At 33.8% G+C, this 17,442-nt stretch overlaps 4 protein-coding genes and 1 pseudogene across 4 annotated transcripts; 3 read left to right on the top strand and 2 right to left on the bottom strand.

Annotated features, from left to right (window-relative positions):
* Positions 1 to 1,795: 1,795 nt before the first annotated feature.
* Positions 1,796 to 2,784, bottom strand: LOC104705166 (protein neprosin-like). The gene is made up of 4 exons (XM_010421142.2): positions 2,659 to 2,784; positions 2,496 to 2,549; positions 1,903 to 2,289; positions 1,796 to 1,807 (listed from the first exon to the last, which is right to left on the bottom strand). Exons 1-4 carry the CDS (start codon positions 2,782 to 2,784, stop codon positions 1,796 to 1,798), a joined length of 579 nt encoding a protein of 192 aa, XP_010419444.1.
* Positions 2,785 to 7,871: 5,087 nt separating this feature from the next.
* LOC104703771 (uncharacterized) lies at positions 7,872 to 9,658 on the top strand. Its single transcript, XM_010419846.2, has 4 exons — positions 7,872 to 8,092; positions 8,374 to 8,491; positions 9,240 to 9,337; positions 9,438 to 9,658. Exons 1-4 carry the CDS (start codon positions 8,077 to 8,079, stop codon positions 9,500 to 9,502), a joined length of 297 nt encoding a protein of 98 aa, XP_010418148.1. The 5' UTR covers positions 7,872 to 8,076; the 3' UTR covers positions 9,503 to 9,658.
* Positions 9,659 to 9,761: 103 nt separating this feature from the next.
* On the bottom strand, positions 9,762 to 12,274 carry LOC104703770 (chaperone protein dnaJ 50). Its single transcript, XM_010419845.3, has 10 exons — positions 11,994 to 12,274; positions 11,825 to 11,887; positions 11,666 to 11,732; positions 11,436 to 11,495; positions 11,291 to 11,341; positions 11,109 to 11,189; positions 10,633 to 10,745; positions 10,423 to 10,540; positions 10,207 to 10,333; positions 9,762 to 10,087 (listed from the first exon to the last, which is right to left on the bottom strand). Exons 1-10 carry the CDS (start codon positions 12,110 to 12,112, stop codon positions 9,984 to 9,986), a joined length of 903 nt encoding a protein of 300 aa, XP_010418147.1. The 5' UTR covers positions 12,113 to 12,274; the 3' UTR covers positions 9,762 to 9,983.
* Positions 12,275 to 14,488: 2,214 nt separating this feature from the next.
* On the top strand, positions 14,489 to 15,297 carry LOC104703768 (NDR1/HIN1-like protein 26). The gene has a single exon (XM_010419844.3). The coding sequence runs from the start codon at positions 14,514 to 14,516 to the stop codon at positions 15,189 to 15,191; it is 678 nt and encodes a 225-aa protein (XP_010418146.2). The 5' UTR covers positions 14,489 to 14,513; the 3' UTR covers positions 15,192 to 15,297.
* An 821-nt stretch (positions 15,298 to 16,118) lies between these two features.
* On the top strand, positions 16,119 to 17,420 carry LOC109125514 (cysteine-rich repeat secretory protein 1 pseudogene; annotated as a pseudogene).
* Positions 17,421 to 17,442: the final 22 nt, after the last annotated feature.

The following is a 17,442-nucleotide window of genomic DNA, read 5'->3' as shown; positions in this document are numbered from 1 at the left end:
GTTTTCTCAAACGGTTAAAATGTTTTGAAAATGTTGTTAAGAAACTATTAGTGTAATAGGGTGGGAGTCGAACTCGGGGTAAGGACGGTCAGCTAAGTAGGGACAAACCAACTTTGCTACAGATAGTTTACAGATTAGGGATCGAAGAACGACAATTCAGAAACCACAAGTCTCGCATAGATCGGAGGTATCAGAGGCTTCGGGTGGTGATGTTAATCGACGAATTATGGAGGTGGAAGGTCAAATCGGACCGATTAGATGAAGATGCAGTGGCTGTTGGACGAGAGAGTTTTACGACGGAAAAGGTTTTGGAGAAATTGGCAAGACAACGTTTCTCAGGCTTCACACACGTTCTAATGGTTGCATAGAGCCAGCGCAATTCTGTTCTCAGGTACATAACTCAAAACCTGGAACATCGAATTAGAGATTCCTCACTAGGTTAGGTTTATTGGGGAATGAATTTGGATTTTGGAGAATCGTGAAAAGTTTGTGCCAGAGACTGCGTTTGAAGGGTGAAAAACAACATACAGTATAGAGTGCCAGAGACAAATTCTGCTGGAAGTAAAGATTCAACAAGTTAAATAGGCAGAACCATGCTTGTGTACAAAAGCAGAAAAGTTGAGATTAGTCTCTTTGAGTATAGCTGCTGGTGGGTGATGTTCTTAGTTGGTATGAGTGATTCAGAAACAAGAGTTTTTATGTGAACCAGAGTTGATTGCAACATTGGAGATGACTGATTCGATTAAGCCAACATACAGTATACAGTGCCAGAGACAAATTCAGCTAGCTGGAAGTAAAGATTCAAAGCGTTCAAGATTCTAGTCCGGCGACAACACTGGTTTGTGCCATAGGATTGACTGACTCCAACTTTGGGCACAGACACATTCGAAGATTAATTTGGTGCTTCAAACATCCAAAGATGTAGAATTTGGCTTCTACATTTTAAAAAGGTCATTGCAACCGATCAGATGTCTACTAGTTTTCGTGAGACACTTGAGGACCCTCAGTTTGTGGTAGTGTGCTTGAAGCAATCCCATGGTTGCGTGGAAAACATTACTGATATTTTTGAGTGTGCACTAACTAGATCGTCCTTGCAAAACACGTACGCTCACAGACCAATATCGAGCTCCCTTCAGTCCTTACCAGTTACCAACAATTAACCGTGACCAACCTCATTATAAAAGTATGTTTGGTATTGACCCTGAGATTTTGAGATTTGAGTGTGACAAAGAGAGAGTATTTGTCCCCCCCCCCCCCCCAATCATCATCATCACAAAGAGTTAGTGTGACCCCGAAGAACACTGATTCGATGATGGTTAGAAAATGTGTGACCTGTTTAACAAGCTTCAATGGATGACCTGTTTTCTATAAGAAGTGTATTATTGAGTTTGGTGAATCCAAGGGATACAGAAAGGAGTTGCTAGTTAAATGCCTGAGGCATCTTACTTTTGCTAGTTTGAAGTTCCACATGAAGCACAAATGGAGATCTAGGCTATTGCAATCATTTATTCAGGGTAATTGTATTAAAAGAGGGTGTATTTTAAATAGGAAGAAGCAACAACAACCTATTTAGTGCACACTTTGGTAATATAAGGAATCAAAAACCATATTCATCTTCTTTACTCTATTTCTCTCTATCGACCATCATAATCTTGTCCCATCATCATCATCATCGAATCAGTGTTCTTCGATCGGGGTGATCAATCACTAATAACCTGTGCTACCATTCATCTAACTAGATCAGAAATGTTATATAAGATATTGTATTACAATATGTTCATAATAAACAGTGTTTTTACACAAAAGCCTTAACCGAACAAACATAAATAAGAAAATAAACTAAATGATAATGAAAAAACTAAAACATAAATAAAGAAAAAACTGACTAAAACTAAGAGATACGACCCCTGAATGCGTATGGCCAAATCCTGGTCCTCCATAAAAGAAATGAGTTCCCAACTCATCTCTATGCAAGTTCTTGACGTCATAATAAGCAGTACTTGTTGCATGTGTAAACAACTCAGGGGTCGGCTGGAAGCTGCAAGTGTAATCTACCACTTGTATGTTCCTGAAATAACTCGCGTTTCCAAACCCTTCTTGGGGGAAACGCCCTGAGCCCATCTGCGTCTTCGTGTGTCGTCCGAAGCTCTCTGAGTCAATGATTTCTCCACCCCAATCGATTTTCCTTGCATGATCGCCTAAAGTGGTGAAAAGTTCCCTAGGCCAGTATCCTACCAAGTCGGTGCCTACACGCAGCCACCAGTTTCCACTTCGGGGATATAGTTGGTTCTATAGTAAATCCAGTCAATTTAAATATCTATATATTGTTGATAATCTTGTTTTCTTAACCTAAAAGTATAAGAGCAATGCTCCATTAACGTATACTGTCTGTAAATACTATATAGTATTATTATGGACAATAACTTACTGGTAATAAAAATAAGGATATGTTATGTTTGAAAATGTAAAAAAAAAAAAGAGTAAAATAGACGTACCGTCCAATAAATGAACAATCTTGGCTTGTTGTCCTTGTAAAACACCTCGCACACCTAAATAGTTAAATTAACAAAATTATTTACTATATTAGTCTCATGTATTTGATTTAAATTAGCGGTTTAGGAAAAAAATAATAATAAAAAACAAAAAATTATTCTAAACCTGCCAGCCGACTTCAATCGTGTTGAGATCTTTTGTCTCATAGTCTCCCGAAGTTATCCACACTTGGGCAAGACTCAACTCGCCACTGTTTCCAACGACCGGTTCCCACACGTTGATCGTAGCCATGGTCCCATACAGCTTCTGTAGGCGATCTGTAGCCACCTCTGCATACTATTATTTACAACCAAAAAGATACCACAGTTAATAAAGTTATAAACGGCTGATTTCTTAAACATTTACTACTGTTTTATAATATTTGTAAACTAAACAAACTTCTAATGATGATGACTGACAAAAGAAACAAAAAAACATTGATCTTGATTCCAAAATTCAATAAGAAAAAAAAATCAGGCCCGGCCGAGTTAAATATTAGGATATTCTCTAATCTAAGCTACGTACATACATGCCCAGTAATATACAATATGAAAATTAACATACATGATATGGAAAACCCTTCGGCATAAGGCCAGAAATAGAAACATTTGAAATAAAGTTTCGTTTGACCATTATAAACTATAAAGAAAAAAGTATAGACTAAAACGTATATTTTCTTGAATCTACACCGTTTAAAACGTGTAACTAGTACAGTAAAATAGTATATAATAGGATTAACCGTACAGTAAACCTCGTGTTGGTAACTACGGTTAACCATGTCCGTTTGGGGTTTCGCCCGATGATCCAAAGCGGTAACGATTTGCACTGGTATAGTATGTACGGGACACTTCACTTTGCTGACGTGAGCCTCGTATGTTGGCCATTCATTTTTTGCCCTAGTTCCAGTCGTTCTAGGGATCTCTGTCGGCGATTTCTATAACAAAAAAAAATAAATTTTTTTAAGTTACACGAAATTAAATTATAAATGATAATCAACACATACTACAACAAATAAAATAAATTTTCTAAAAACGTAATGAACAAACCTATATTGTGTGATTTTTTAGAAGAGGATGGGAAAAAGCCGGTTGGTCATGTATGCCGATGCAATAGTGAGACTAATCTGAAGCCTGTAAAATTAAATTTCAAAAATATAAAACATATTAGTATATTTTTATCACAAAAAAATCAACAAAAAAAAAGAAGATATATAAAACTATTATCAGGTATGGATATATCGATTTTCGTGTGAAATAAAAACTAGTAAAAGAAATGTTTCACGTAACTATTTTATTTCGCTTTTTTTTTTTTTTTTTGGATTAATGCAACAACGACGGAATGTTAGATCTAAGAATATATATATTGATATTAGGATATTCTCCAATATCATGTATGTTAATTTTCATATTGTATATTACTGGGCCTGTATGTAGTAGCTTACACTAGACTCTCACTCTCTAGTATTTATACCTAATTAATAAATTATTAATACAGGATATACACCTAAGATCTCTAGATACGTGGTCTGAGAGCATAAAAAAAGAACCCTAAATTTTCTGTTTGCGCCTTGATCTTTATTTGATCTGATTCTCGGCGAGACTTGCTGCTTGTTTTAGTATACTTCTCTTTATTCATTACAATTTTGATTCTTCGTTACTCATCATGACTGGAATTGAAGATTCTGGTTCTGCTACAACCAAATCCAGTCATGATAATAAGATGAAGAGAATACATCCTTCAGATCTGGTGATTCCGGTGGATCGAATGGGAGGAGAGTACTCCAAGTGTTCATCACTCGACAATAAAAGAGTAAGCGTTCAGTATCTGGTCGGTTTTCTCGCCGGTGCTACAGGTGACTGGCGGAAATAGAGAGAGAAGAGTAAGATCTCACCAAAAACCATGGTGGAAGCAGAGTAAAGAGATCTCGTCGGTTCACCAACGGAATGAGAGAGTGAAGAGGAAGGTCTCTCCAAAAACCATGGTGGAAGCAAAATAAAGAAAGGAATGTGAATCATAGTTTTCGGACTAACAGATCCGTAAGAGTGGAAGAAAAAGGCCAATCAAAAAGAGATAAGAGTGGGAGAATTGTCGCCGGAGAAAACTCATTTTTTTAAGATGAGCGGCTATATTTGGGTTTACTTTTGGTCTTGAAAAAAGATTATAAAGAAAGAAAAATTTTGAAAAATGTTAAAAGAGTTTTTACCTGCGTCTGCGTGATGATGAGCATGATCATCCACCAAATTTCTCCCCCCTTCATTCTTTGGATCCGGTTCTGAAAGAGATTAGGAAGAAGAAGATTGAGGAAGAGACTGAAAAAGAAGAAGAAGATCTGAAAGAGAACGAGAAGAGATAAGTTTTGTAAAAGAGGAAGCTCGGTCTCTCTCTCTCTCTTACCATATTTGGGCGCCAGATTCCCTAGTTTAAACAAAATGACTCCAATCAGTTTAGGGCAAAAAAATTAGACATGTATGTATAGGTTCAAGTAGAGATAATTTTTAATATTTTTTTGTTCTGAGGAAAACTATGCAACGTCTATTTACAAAAGAAACGAAAATAACTACATCTACTTGAAAATCAACGAATTTTTTCTTGGTTGTGTAGTTATAATTCCCTGTCATTGAGTTTTTTTTTTTTTTTTCCTGAGTTGACGAAACAAGAAATCCATGCGAAGAAGACCTGAAACAGTGTGGGATCGCATTATGGACAAAATAAAGAATGGTTTTTGAAAATCGTGACATTCATATCTTAAATATACGAAAGACGACAAACTGGAAGTCTTGGCATATTCGAAAATAGAAAGAAACGCGTCTCTCTCTCTCTCTCTACTCACTAATTATTTTCTGGCCATTTAAATGGGGACTATGGACTAGGGAGCTTTTAATTATATGGGACAGGACACAGTAGAAAATTAGCACTTCATTAGCTACCAAAATACATTAATATCTTAGGATCCTCAAATTTACAAATATCACATTGTTAACAATGATATACTTATATGTATGTACCTCTTAATTAAGTATAGTATTTACTAATATACATCACCTTACTGATCTAGCTACCCATCAAAATCCAATGATGTATATATATAATTTATTTTCAAAATCCAATAATGTATAGGTGACTAGGTTGGAGAAGTCTATTTAATATTGAGAGTATAAAGGGCAGATTTTATATCGATCTATTTGTATTGCTTGATGTCTAGCTTCATGATCTGCAATAACGTTACTTTTTTATTTTGCAAATATTTTCATTTATTTTTTTTTAGAAATATTGTTATCTTCCGCAACATAAAATCACAAACTACATTTGATCCACGTAAGAGATAAACTAGAGGTTTTTTTTTTTTTTTGCAATTCTTATACTAAATTTGGTCCACGTTGTAATTAATCATGTTCACTTAACTAAATACTAAGATTTGATCTACAAAATAAACTTAAAACTTAAAATAAAGATAATTATATATATGATGTGTGCTTACGTAACAACGGATCTGATTGGTCGTTTTATAAATTAAACTACAAGATTAGTCGCATAATGATTCGCTCAATCATCGTCACGTGTAGTGGTTATTAGCTAATGAAAAGGAATCGCTCTTTTTATTATGACCATAACAAAAATGGATTTAGTTAAAAAAAAAAATTACACGTTTTGAGCTGGTTTGACTTTAGATTTTTAATCAACAGGACAAAAGAAGAGGACAAAATGAATGATTAGCTTGAGTTTTATCACAATTTGACGACAAGTCTCTCTTCTTCTCTTGTAAAGTACAACTCGAGTTAGACAGAGGTGGTACGTCACCTCAGGTGACGTGGCGTCAAATGTCCGCAGAGCGAAGAAGACCCTGCTTGAGAATCAGTGTTTTCTTTGGAAAAATGGTATGGCCCATTTATTGGGTTTTTTTCTTTTTGGATGAAAAAACTTGTGGGCATATGTTTAATGGATATTTATAGAATTAGGTATTTTGTGGATTGAAACTTTAGAATAGAATACTTTTGTCCATACTTGCGTGTTTAGGCTGGAGAAGGGAATATACATTTTTCTCTTGTCATTATTGGGTTTTATTCCAGTTTTGAATCTTTAAATAAACTAAATAGGATCGGATCCGCGCTGTAGCGCGGAGGAATATTTATGAATATATACGACTCATAACAAATTAAAATATGTTACATTTTTATTTTGCTATAATACGGTTAATTATGATAAACTATATATTTTTGTAAAGATTTTGGATAAAATAGTAATATTAAATAAAAAAGAGAATATAATAAATAGTAATATAATGAGTTTTGAATTTTGATATAGCAAAAAGAATTAAAAGTGAAAAAATTGAGCACCACGAAGAATATTTGTGGATACTATGATCCATAACAGATTGAAGAATCTCATATTCTTGTAAACTATATATTTTCATCTGGAAAAAAATAATAGAGATAGTTAATTAATACTTCCTATATTTAACTATGTGTCATTTTAGAATTTTTTTTGGGATGTTATTCTATACTGTATATCTAATGTGCTTTTTAATGTTACATTTTTTTTACCCCTAAATCTAAAGTTTTTTTTCATTGAATTTAAATCATTAACCATTTATTAAATAAAAACAAACATTTATAATTTCATACTTTTCTTAATTTGTATGAAATGTGTCAAAATTAAATGACATTTTTTGTGAATCATATGAAGTAACTTTTTTATATGATCTGTTGGCTTGGCTCTAACGTATGTATGCATTTTATATTATTTGATTTAGGATACATAATTAAACTCGTCTAGAAAAAGTAAGCACATACAAAATTTTAAAATTGTAAGCTGGTATGCTTTGTATAGATTTCTTAACTATGATTTCACTATTTCTAATTTTCTACTTTTCTTTTGAGATTTAAAAATATTTTTTGTTTTCAAAGTTTTTTTGTTAAGATTTTAGGAATTGAGTGAGAAGTGGGTATTGAATTTGGTCCACAATATATATGATTAAAGATATCCACTAAAATTTTTTATGGGATAAATCTGTTGGCTGTAATGTGTGCATTTTATATTATTTATTTATGATACGTAATTAAACTCGTCTGGAAAAACTAGGCGCATACAAAATTTTAAAATTCTAAGCTGGTACCTATAGTTTTTAGGAAAAAAAGCCAAGAAAATACATTATTTATATTTTATTTGGATATTTAATAACTTGATCTTTTTAGATTAGAAGAAAAATACTTCATGTAGTTATCTTTGACTTAAAGTTATTTGATATTTAAATGATTGTTAAATTTAAATCCGCTCTTAATCGTCCCTTAACGTACGTCACAGATGTTAAAATATAACTACGCGTGTTTGTATCGATATATATATAAATACGGGGACACGATGTATTGAATAAGTTGACGTGGCCTGGTGGTAATTTGTGTTCCATAAGCCTTAAGGACGATGTCACCCTAAGCCAAGGAAAAAAGGAAAAAAGGAAAAAAGAAAAACAAATTTAATTGTTAAAAAGTTAAGAACTCATTCGAATCGATTTAGGGTTTCTTCATCTATCTCTCGAGGAAGAAGACAATGGTGTGCGATAAGTGTAAGCCTTAATCTCATCCTTTTTCTCATTTCAGATTCCCTAATTTCGCCAATTCGTAGTGATTTTCGTATTGTAATTGAATCAGTCTCTGCTTTAATCGGTTTCAGTTTGCTTGATATCATGGTGTTGGGTTGTGAATCCATCGCCTTAATAATGATTTTATGATTCGATTTTGGATTTTTAGATCGAAACCACTCCTAATATGAGTTTTTGGATCTGTGGTTTTTAAGTTCAAAGTATGAACCTTTTTGACTCGATTTTGTTTTACTTTGCTTTTTTAGGTGAGAAGAAGTTATCTAAAGTGATTGTTCCAGATAAGTGGAAGGATGGTGCTCGTAATGTAACTGAAGGTGGTGGTCGTAAGATCAATGAGAACAAGCTTCTCTCCAAGAAGAATAGGTAATGTAATGTGGTTTCTCTCTTCAGTTTTAACATCTTACAATTTTACTCTTGTTCTTCAATTGAATGCAAAACATGTGGAAGTAGCAATCAATTTGTATATTTGGTGATGTTTGTGTGTTGTTAGGTACGTATTGGTTTGGTTCCTGTAGTTTCCTGTCGTCTAGGTTCTTCTTAGTAACATTAGTAATTCTAGAACTTCTCATGGAAATACATTTGTAAGTTTTGGAGTGTCTTTATTTACTTTTTTGAGTTGGTATTGGTTTGTTTCCTGTAGCTTCTTGTAAGAATCATTAGTAAATGACTAAATGCAGAACTTCTCATGGAAATAGCGGGATGTGTCACTTTGGGATGTTTGTATTGTCTTTTCTGAGTTGAATATTGGTTTGTTTACTCTATATTCTTGTAAGAATCATTAGTAGCCTAACGATGAATTTGTAAATGTTCTTATTTTCTTTTTATGTTGAGTATCGGTTTGTCTCCTCTAGGTTCTCTAGAATAATTAGTAAATTGTACAACTTCTCATGGAGATAGTGATATTTGTAGTGTCGTTGTTTAGTTGAGTTATTGGTGTGTTTCCTCTAGGCAAGTCCAAGAATCATGAGTAGATGTTTATGACTATTTTTTTGTGCTGTAGTACTTCTTGTCGAATAACTAGTTAGAATAAACCGTTTAAGACTTGGTGCTCTTGTTGTTATCTTTCTTTACTGCTTCTGAATTTGTCTTTTGATGTTTGTTTGTTTTGTAGATGGACACCTTATGGTACCTGTACCACGAAGTGCATGATCTGCAAGCAGCAAGTGCATCAAGATGGTAAATACTGTCACACATGTGCTTATAGCAAAGGTAAATAGTAAATACTTATGTTTCGCTGAAACAAATTCTTAGATAGTAATATTATAACAGAGTAACTCAATAAGTGATAATTCCCTTCATGGTTGTGCAGGAGTGTGCGCAATGTGCGGGAAACAAGTGCTGGACACCAAGATGTATAAGCAAAGCAATGTATAAACAACTCCACAAGCGTTCACATTTTGGTTTCAATCCCTTTGATGTCAACTTTGTATAACTGGGACAAATTATCTTTGTGTTATCATCACACTTTTGTATACTTTGTAACGGTTTTCTTCGTTTTTAATATAACAACACTAAATCTTGTTTGTTTCACTGTGTTTCTTGTCTGATCAGAAAGTCCTAATGCTTTCGCTTTAGAACTCAAATTCAAGTATTAAAGATAGTTTTGTACTGAGCAAAATTGATTTAAACAAAATTGAGAGTCAAAACCGAACCATGTCCATTGTCAGACATGATTCAACTTGTATATGCCAAATCGAGATTTGGTTCTTGGTATAATTGTACTACTGTCTCTTCTTGTAACAAGTTCGTTGATCAGATCTCTTTAACATTATAGTAGAGTGACAATGGTAACAAAAGTGTCTATGAAACTTGAATTTGTGTCCTGTGTATCCTTCCATGGTTAAGTGATCATGACCTATCTTCTCCGCTTTGATTCTTTACGCATTTCCGCAAAGTAATTCTCAAGATTCTGCTTTTCCCACAGCCTTTTCTCCACCAGATCTTCCTTCCTATACTCATCTGAAAATTATCGCATTTGTACAATTCGTTTTAGTCATATTGTTACACACAAATCAATCTTTATCCATATGGGAGGTTCAGGTTTGGGAAGTAGAGAACAAAGGCGAATAGAAGGATACCGAGATTAGTCCATGCGTCGGCAGACACACTGAGTGATCTTCTGGTTAGGTATGATGCATCTTCCCATGAATAAGGAGCTTTCTTCACCTTATATCTCCATACCCAGCTGCTGTACCATACCAGCAGCTACAAGGAAAACATAAATGTAAATCAGTGATCTCGAGAAAGGAAATACGGGAATCTGTGAAATGTAGCAATTTTTAAGAACATGAAACCTTGATGATAGTGTACGGTAGGAGGATGAATCTAACACCGAGAAGATCCCAGACCGATGGTTTTTCAGCTCCTTTGATTTGTAGGTCGAGTTCGCTGCTTAGCTCTTCTTGTAGTTTTCTGCCAAAACAAAAATTTGCACATGATATAGTCAGCGATATGCCACATTCTCAGCTAATAAGAAGGCAATTTAAATACATAGAACAGCATACTTGTCGATCTGCTTTGAACCTTTCTTCCTGTTAGTTACTCCACCCGTGCGTTCAAGTTCTAAAGCCTTGAGCTTATTCTTGTAAGCAGGAGTTCGCTTAACCGTCGCTATAGCCTGCATCATAACAAAGACGGAGGGCCTCATCAAGAAAACAAGCCCAAAGTTTGTAAAAGTACAATACAGTATCTTGTATGGTTTTCTAATGATACGCTTTAAGAGTTTAAGCCATATTTAGTAGCACAAAAAGTGTATGAATCACATTCAAAGAGTTCATATGTCCAAAAAATTCTACAATTTATGAGAAGCTATGATACATGTAATGAGTTACGCATACCCCCCATAATTCTCTACTGTTTAGTCAGGGTTATGTAGATGATTACTTCTGATCCTTAGTGAGGCTTAAAATATAACGAGATACGTTTGGCATGCATAAGAAAAAACCACTAGAGAGCAGAGACTTAGACTACTAATACATACCTCATTATACCTTGCCACGTTGTTCAGATATTGAAATGCAGATAAAACAACCAATAGACCAACAAGAACAGCACGCGGATCCTATGAACACAACAGTCAGTTGTATCAGTTAAAAAAAAAAAAGATCCAATTTTTTTTCACCGAGAAAAAAGTCAACAGAATCATTCCAATAAAAATCTTACCGACTTATGTCCATACTTCGCTCGGTAGTACTGAGCCGTGTTGTAAAACACCTAAACACAAAAGAAACACAGATCTAAGCAATTCACACAAAACAAGAATTGACATTTTGACATATATATAATCAGATAAAGTTCTTCTACTGACCTCCTCTGGATGTTCAATTGCATAATCGTATTGCGCCCGAGTCTCATTATCTTTCAAAATCTGAAAAGAAGAAAAACAAATTACAAACAAATTTGAGAACCTTCATGTTCCTAATTATTATCAACTATATACAAAAATCCACCAATTCGCTAAAAACTAAGATCATCCTTCCCTAAGAACTATACAAAGCAGATGTATTTATAATGTGATGGGGACTCTAAGTAAGTAACCTCGTAAGCAGTGGCGATTTTCACAAAGAGCTTCTTGGATTCAGGATCCGGATTCTTATCTGGATGACTAAAACCAATTCATCAAAATCAGAAATCAAATCAAAGATCAAGATCAAAATCAAATACAACAAATGTCTAAACAAACAAAAAATCCCTTACTGTTGAAGAGAGAGCTTATAATAAGATCTCTTGATATCAGATGCGTTCGCATCTTGAGCAACACTGAAATCGAGAGAATGCGAACGGGTTAAGGAGGATAATGAAAATCGAAATCTGAATTTTGGAAACGGAGATCGGAAGCTGAATTTAATAAAAAAGAAAAACAAACCCGAGGAGAGCATAGCAATCTTCAGCACCGCAGTAAATAGCCGTCGAAGATTGGACGAACAAGGAGAGAAAGAGAAGAATCAAAGCCCAGCACCACCGCTTCGTCACCGGCGGCGCCATTCCGGGATTAGTCGTCGTCGTCGGCGAATTGGGGGGGAGGAGAAAGTACTCTTTTGGGTTTTTTGTTTTTGTTTTTGTATTTTGTTGTTTTATAAGAAAACAGAAATTGAGAGTTTTTTTTTTATATATTTTTGTAAATGGTCCAACAACACAAGTGGTCAAGTGTAATGTAAATATTTACGTTAATAACTTAATATATGATTATGGTGTTAAATAATTGAGTCTTATCGTGCGAAATAATAGGATTAAAATAATACAAATTGTATTTGTTCTTGTTCAGATTATAATTTTTTTTTTTGGTTCCATAATCGTTTTAATATGTAACTATGCAATATTGCATTATTAATTTCTTTGTATATATATATGATTAGACTTGAAGATGATTTTTGAAAGAAAAAGAAAAAAAATATTAGAAGATGATTCAGTTTTGGGCTTATGGGCAAAATTTCAAAATAGGGTAGGCCCATATATTTATCTAATTTGACCCTCTTACACATTTGTTCTTCTTTTTTTTGTCAAAACCACATTTGTTCTTGATTTATTTATTTTGTTGGTCGCAATGCTCCTCTCCAACACTTCCTTCACATCACATGTTAGCAAAGGAGAACAAGAACAACATGTCTATAACTCTTAAATATAAGGGTAATATTAGTAACTACCATGAAATTCAAAAGAAATTAAGATGATACCATAGTGTCAGAAAATTTAAATAACTACTATTTTTAAGAGAAAGAAAAATTCAAAACTACTCTTAAACAAATGACAAAAGTACAACAACGTTTGCTATTTGTAGAAAAGACATATCAGTTAATAAAAATATCATTATATACTAAAAAAAAAGCGTATCATTTACAAAAACAATATGTTTTTATATTAAAAATCGTGATTTTAAAAGAAATCACATGTAATCTTAATACATAACGTGTAATTTAAGAAAATAATTTATTAAAGAGAGAAATATTATGTTATAACGTGTAATTTGATAAAGTAATGTGTTATAAAACAAAATATCATGAGTTAAATAAAAACACGACGACAGAAATTCCAACAGAAATTGAAATCCAAAGAGATAAAGTGAGATATCTTCTCCAATTTGAAGGAGATAAACTGAAAAGAAGAAAGAAGCAGGAAAAGTAAGAATTGATGTTGTTTGATATGTTTATAACAGAAGAAATAATGATATCTCACCATAAGAAGAAGGACACCAATGGAGATATAGAAAGAGAGAGAAACCAAAGAAGAAATATGGAGAATAAGACAAATCTTGGTAATTTTATTACTCTTCTGACAAAAGCACTGTAGACAAATGGTACTTTCTTAACTATTTTTTATTTTTGTGCTATCTACTGCATATTCTCTAAATATAACCTCTTATAATATAAACTACCACTACGGGATCTAAGAAAAATATCTTTTAAGATTTTTAGACACACGGAAATTTGAAGAAAAGTTAAAACTTAAAAAGACCATAAGAGTTTACTTTTTGTTTGGTAGAAACAGAGGATTTATGAGAAGAAAAAAAAAACAGAGGATTTATGAGACTCATGTCAAATATTTACTAGTTTTCTACAGTTTGAAAAAGTTCTGATGAAGTTCATCTGCCGTCATCTTTAAGGTTCTATGTTTTTTTTTTAAAAGGTATTTAATATTATAAATAAATGCCCAATGGGCTATTTTCGGATTTAAGCCCATTTACAATAATCCCCTAAAGGCCTAAACCACATACATCAAACCAAGTAAAACTGAAAATCGAAATTGATCCGAGTTTATCTAATAACGAACCGGAATCAAACCGGTCGTTCTGAAACCCTAATCCTAAACTGAAGAACTCAGGTGTGAGCCGCCACCCATGATATTGCGGATAATTCTGTCCAACCTTTCCCAAGTTTGTTTGCCAAACATATTTTCATGTAAACTGCTGTGAAACATACACACACCCATCCAAGTGAATCAAAATATGTTCATGTTAGCCGACATTAATTAGTCTTCAGTCTTTTAAGGTATTTTAAAATTACTTTGTAAACATTCCAAGTTAAAATAAATAAATATAGTACTAAGGAAAATGTCTATTCGAATAATTATGGGTACCGCATCAGATATGTTTATAGTAAAACATATAATAAACAACAAAATACGCAGTTAGATACTTTAGTTTTTCCTTAATCTTTTTTAGTAGTACACATTCTGGGTAGATACTTAGTTTTCCTTTATAATTTTTGTTAAAGATTTAGATAAATAGTTGTCAAATTCTTTTCTTCACAAAGTGTAATACCTATAGTATTTTCCAAGGTATATTTTGCTTTCTTCTTTACTATCACTATCTTAAAATATATATATAACTATAAAACCCATCCATCTCATTTCACTTCCCATGACCCACCAACATTAAATCTATAAAAAGATGCACAACAAGGTCGACTCCTTACCGGTCAGAAGATCAAACCCACCAACCCCACCCATATCCCGTCACCGCTCGGCCAGCGACATCGTTCATCGTGTCAAGGAAAGCCTCACAACAAGAGTCTCTAAACTCATTTGTGGCATTTTCTTATCTCTTTTACTATGTTTAGGCATTGTCACTTTCATCTTGTGGATCAGTCTACGACCACACCGACCACGCGTTCATATCAGCGGGTTCTCGATCTCGGGTTTGAGTCAATCCAACGGGTTCGAGACATCACATATAAGCTTCAAGATAACAGCTCGTAACCCGAACCAAAACGTCCGCGTTTACTACGACTCCATGAACGGATCCGTTTACTACAAAGAGAAACGGGTCGGCTCGACTAAACTCACTAACCCGTTTTACGAAGACCCGAAGAACACGAGCTTGATTGAAGGAGCCTTACGTGGACCTACAATGGCCGTAAATAAGGACCGTTGGTTGGAGATGGAACGAGACAGGAATCAAGGGAAGATAGTGTTCCGTTTGGAGGTAAGGTCCGTGGTACGGTTTAAGGTGTACACATGGCACAGTAAAAGCCATAAGATGATCGCAAACTGTTATGTTGAGGTCGGTTGGGATGGAATGTTGTTGAGTGGGACTAAAGACAAAAAATGTCCGGTTTATTTCACTTGAACAAAAGTGATTGTATTTCTATAATAGTTTACATAAATCTTTATTTAACATATCAATAACATTTTTGTTTGAATGATTAGAATATTATTCAAATATTATTGTTTTATGTGTATTGAATTGAATTTGGTTAAACTATAACATTCGACCCATGATGACCTGTACATTTTTTGTTTTGTTAACCACTTATGATTCGACATGATTGTTTTTTTTTTTTCATTGACGGCCGACATTAGTTTTTAATTTTTTATATAATCTTATCGTCAGTCGTCATGCATGCACTGATGCACCTAATGATTTACATAATTTACGCGCTTAATTAATAAATTATAATAAAATGCTTAACTGATAAATTATAATAATAAAAAACTTTGCTTATGTCGTCACGTCGTCGAACTTAACATATATGGATAGTATTATTATTTTTAATTTGAGAGATTAAACTATGCGTTTGACAATAACTGAATAAAATAGGTAAGATAACAAAAATTGGTAAATTTATATAAGTACTTGTACTAGAAAAAAAAAAGGTCACTTCTTGTCAATAAATAAGTAATAAATTTGAAAGAAGAAAAAAACTCAATCTATAAATATTAAAATGGGAGAATATGCTTTATATCCTAAATTTAAGATTTTTATTTTTATTTTTTTTGTAAAAGATGTGATTCGTAAGTTAATTTATCTTATATTAAGTTTGCAACCTCGTTCTCACATATATATACACATTATCAAGTTCACTACATAAAAGTCAAATCGAACAGCCTGGCCCAAAGTTGACCAAGAAAGAAAAAAACCTGTACTATGTAAGTTTTGTTTTGTTTTTTGTTTTCGAATGACAATATGTGCGAACCAAAATAGTGTCTATTAAAAGGATATTGTATATAAGGAGAGTCAATCCAAATAATAAATAACTCGATCATAGTTGATGAACATAACAACGTTACTCCAAAGATGGTCTCTCACCCTCTTCATCAATCAAAGTACATCTTCTTCCTTGTCTTCCTTCTCATCAAAACCCTAAATGCACAACCAACTTATCTCCTCAGCTATTGTTACACATCAGGAAACTACACGTCAAACAGTCTGTACAAATCCAATCTAAATTATCTAGTTTCCGTTCTTCAAGCGCAATAATCGGACAAAGGATTTTACAGCTACGCCTCGGGTTCTTCCCCAACCACAACAGTGTACGGAACTTATCTATGTCGCGGAGATATCTCGTCTTCAACTTGTGAAACATGCATCTCAAGAGCATCCAAAAATGTTTTTATATGGTGTCCGGTCCAAAAAGAAGCTATTATATGGTATGAAGAATGCTTCCTCAGGTATTCCAACCGTCAGATTTTCTCAATTCTTGATCAAGGGCCATTTGTCACATGGACGACTTACGATACCATGATATATCAATCTTATTTTATCAACACTGGAATCCCGTATAGATCGGTTGATAGGAGAAGCCTACTCGAGCTCTTCATATTTTGCAAAAGAAACTTATCAAGTGAGTTTTCTTGGAGAAGTTTACGATCTAAATGGATTGGTACAGTGCACGCCCGATTTGGATCAGTATGATTGCTATAGATGCTTGAAATCCGCGTATAATGAGACTGAAGATTGTTGTTATGGAAAGCGTTTCGCGTTGGTTTACTCTACCAACTGTATGTTGACATATAAAGCTACTTTATTGGCTTCACCACCCCCTCCTCCGCCTCCGCCACCCCCACCACAACCTTTTTACCGCGAAAATGATGATAGTCCTAGTTCCGACGAATCATTTTCATTTAATTTAAAAAGTGAGAACTAATTGTACTCTAGCGTTTCATTGTCTTGTCATTTATGTTTGTGTTCTACACATGTGAAAGTTACACTACACACGTACTGATGGGAAACTTAGAATGTATCAGTATATGCATGATATAATTTAGTTAGATTACTAGTATTTGGCTATATCTCAAATGGTTAAACGGAACAGACTCTTTATTTAGTGTTGTCAAAATTGTCTTTAACATAGAGTTTGGTTATACATGTCTAGGTAAAGTTTTTCGAAGAATCATAGCTCCAGTGATAGCTGAGGTGCTAATGATCTTGGCGATTTGCTTGTGTTCTCTTTGTTGTTGTTGCATTAAGAAGAAAAAGAAAACGAACGAAAGAGAAACTTCGATAGAAATTTCGACGCCTAACGTTGGTGAGAATCTCACTGTTGATCACCCAGTGGAGAAAATCGAATCAAAATAATTTTCCAATTTAACTCATCTTT

This window comes from Camelina sativa, chromosome 7 (assembly GCF_030686135.1).
Source record: "Camelina sativa cultivar CO46 ecotype springtype chromosome 7, ASM3068613v1".
In the NCBI taxonomy this organism is placed as follows: domain Eukaryota; kingdom Viridiplantae; phylum Streptophyta; class Magnoliopsida; order Brassicales; family Brassicaceae; genus Camelina; species Camelina sativa.
This window is presented reverse-complemented; position numbering and strand designations above follow the sequence as displayed.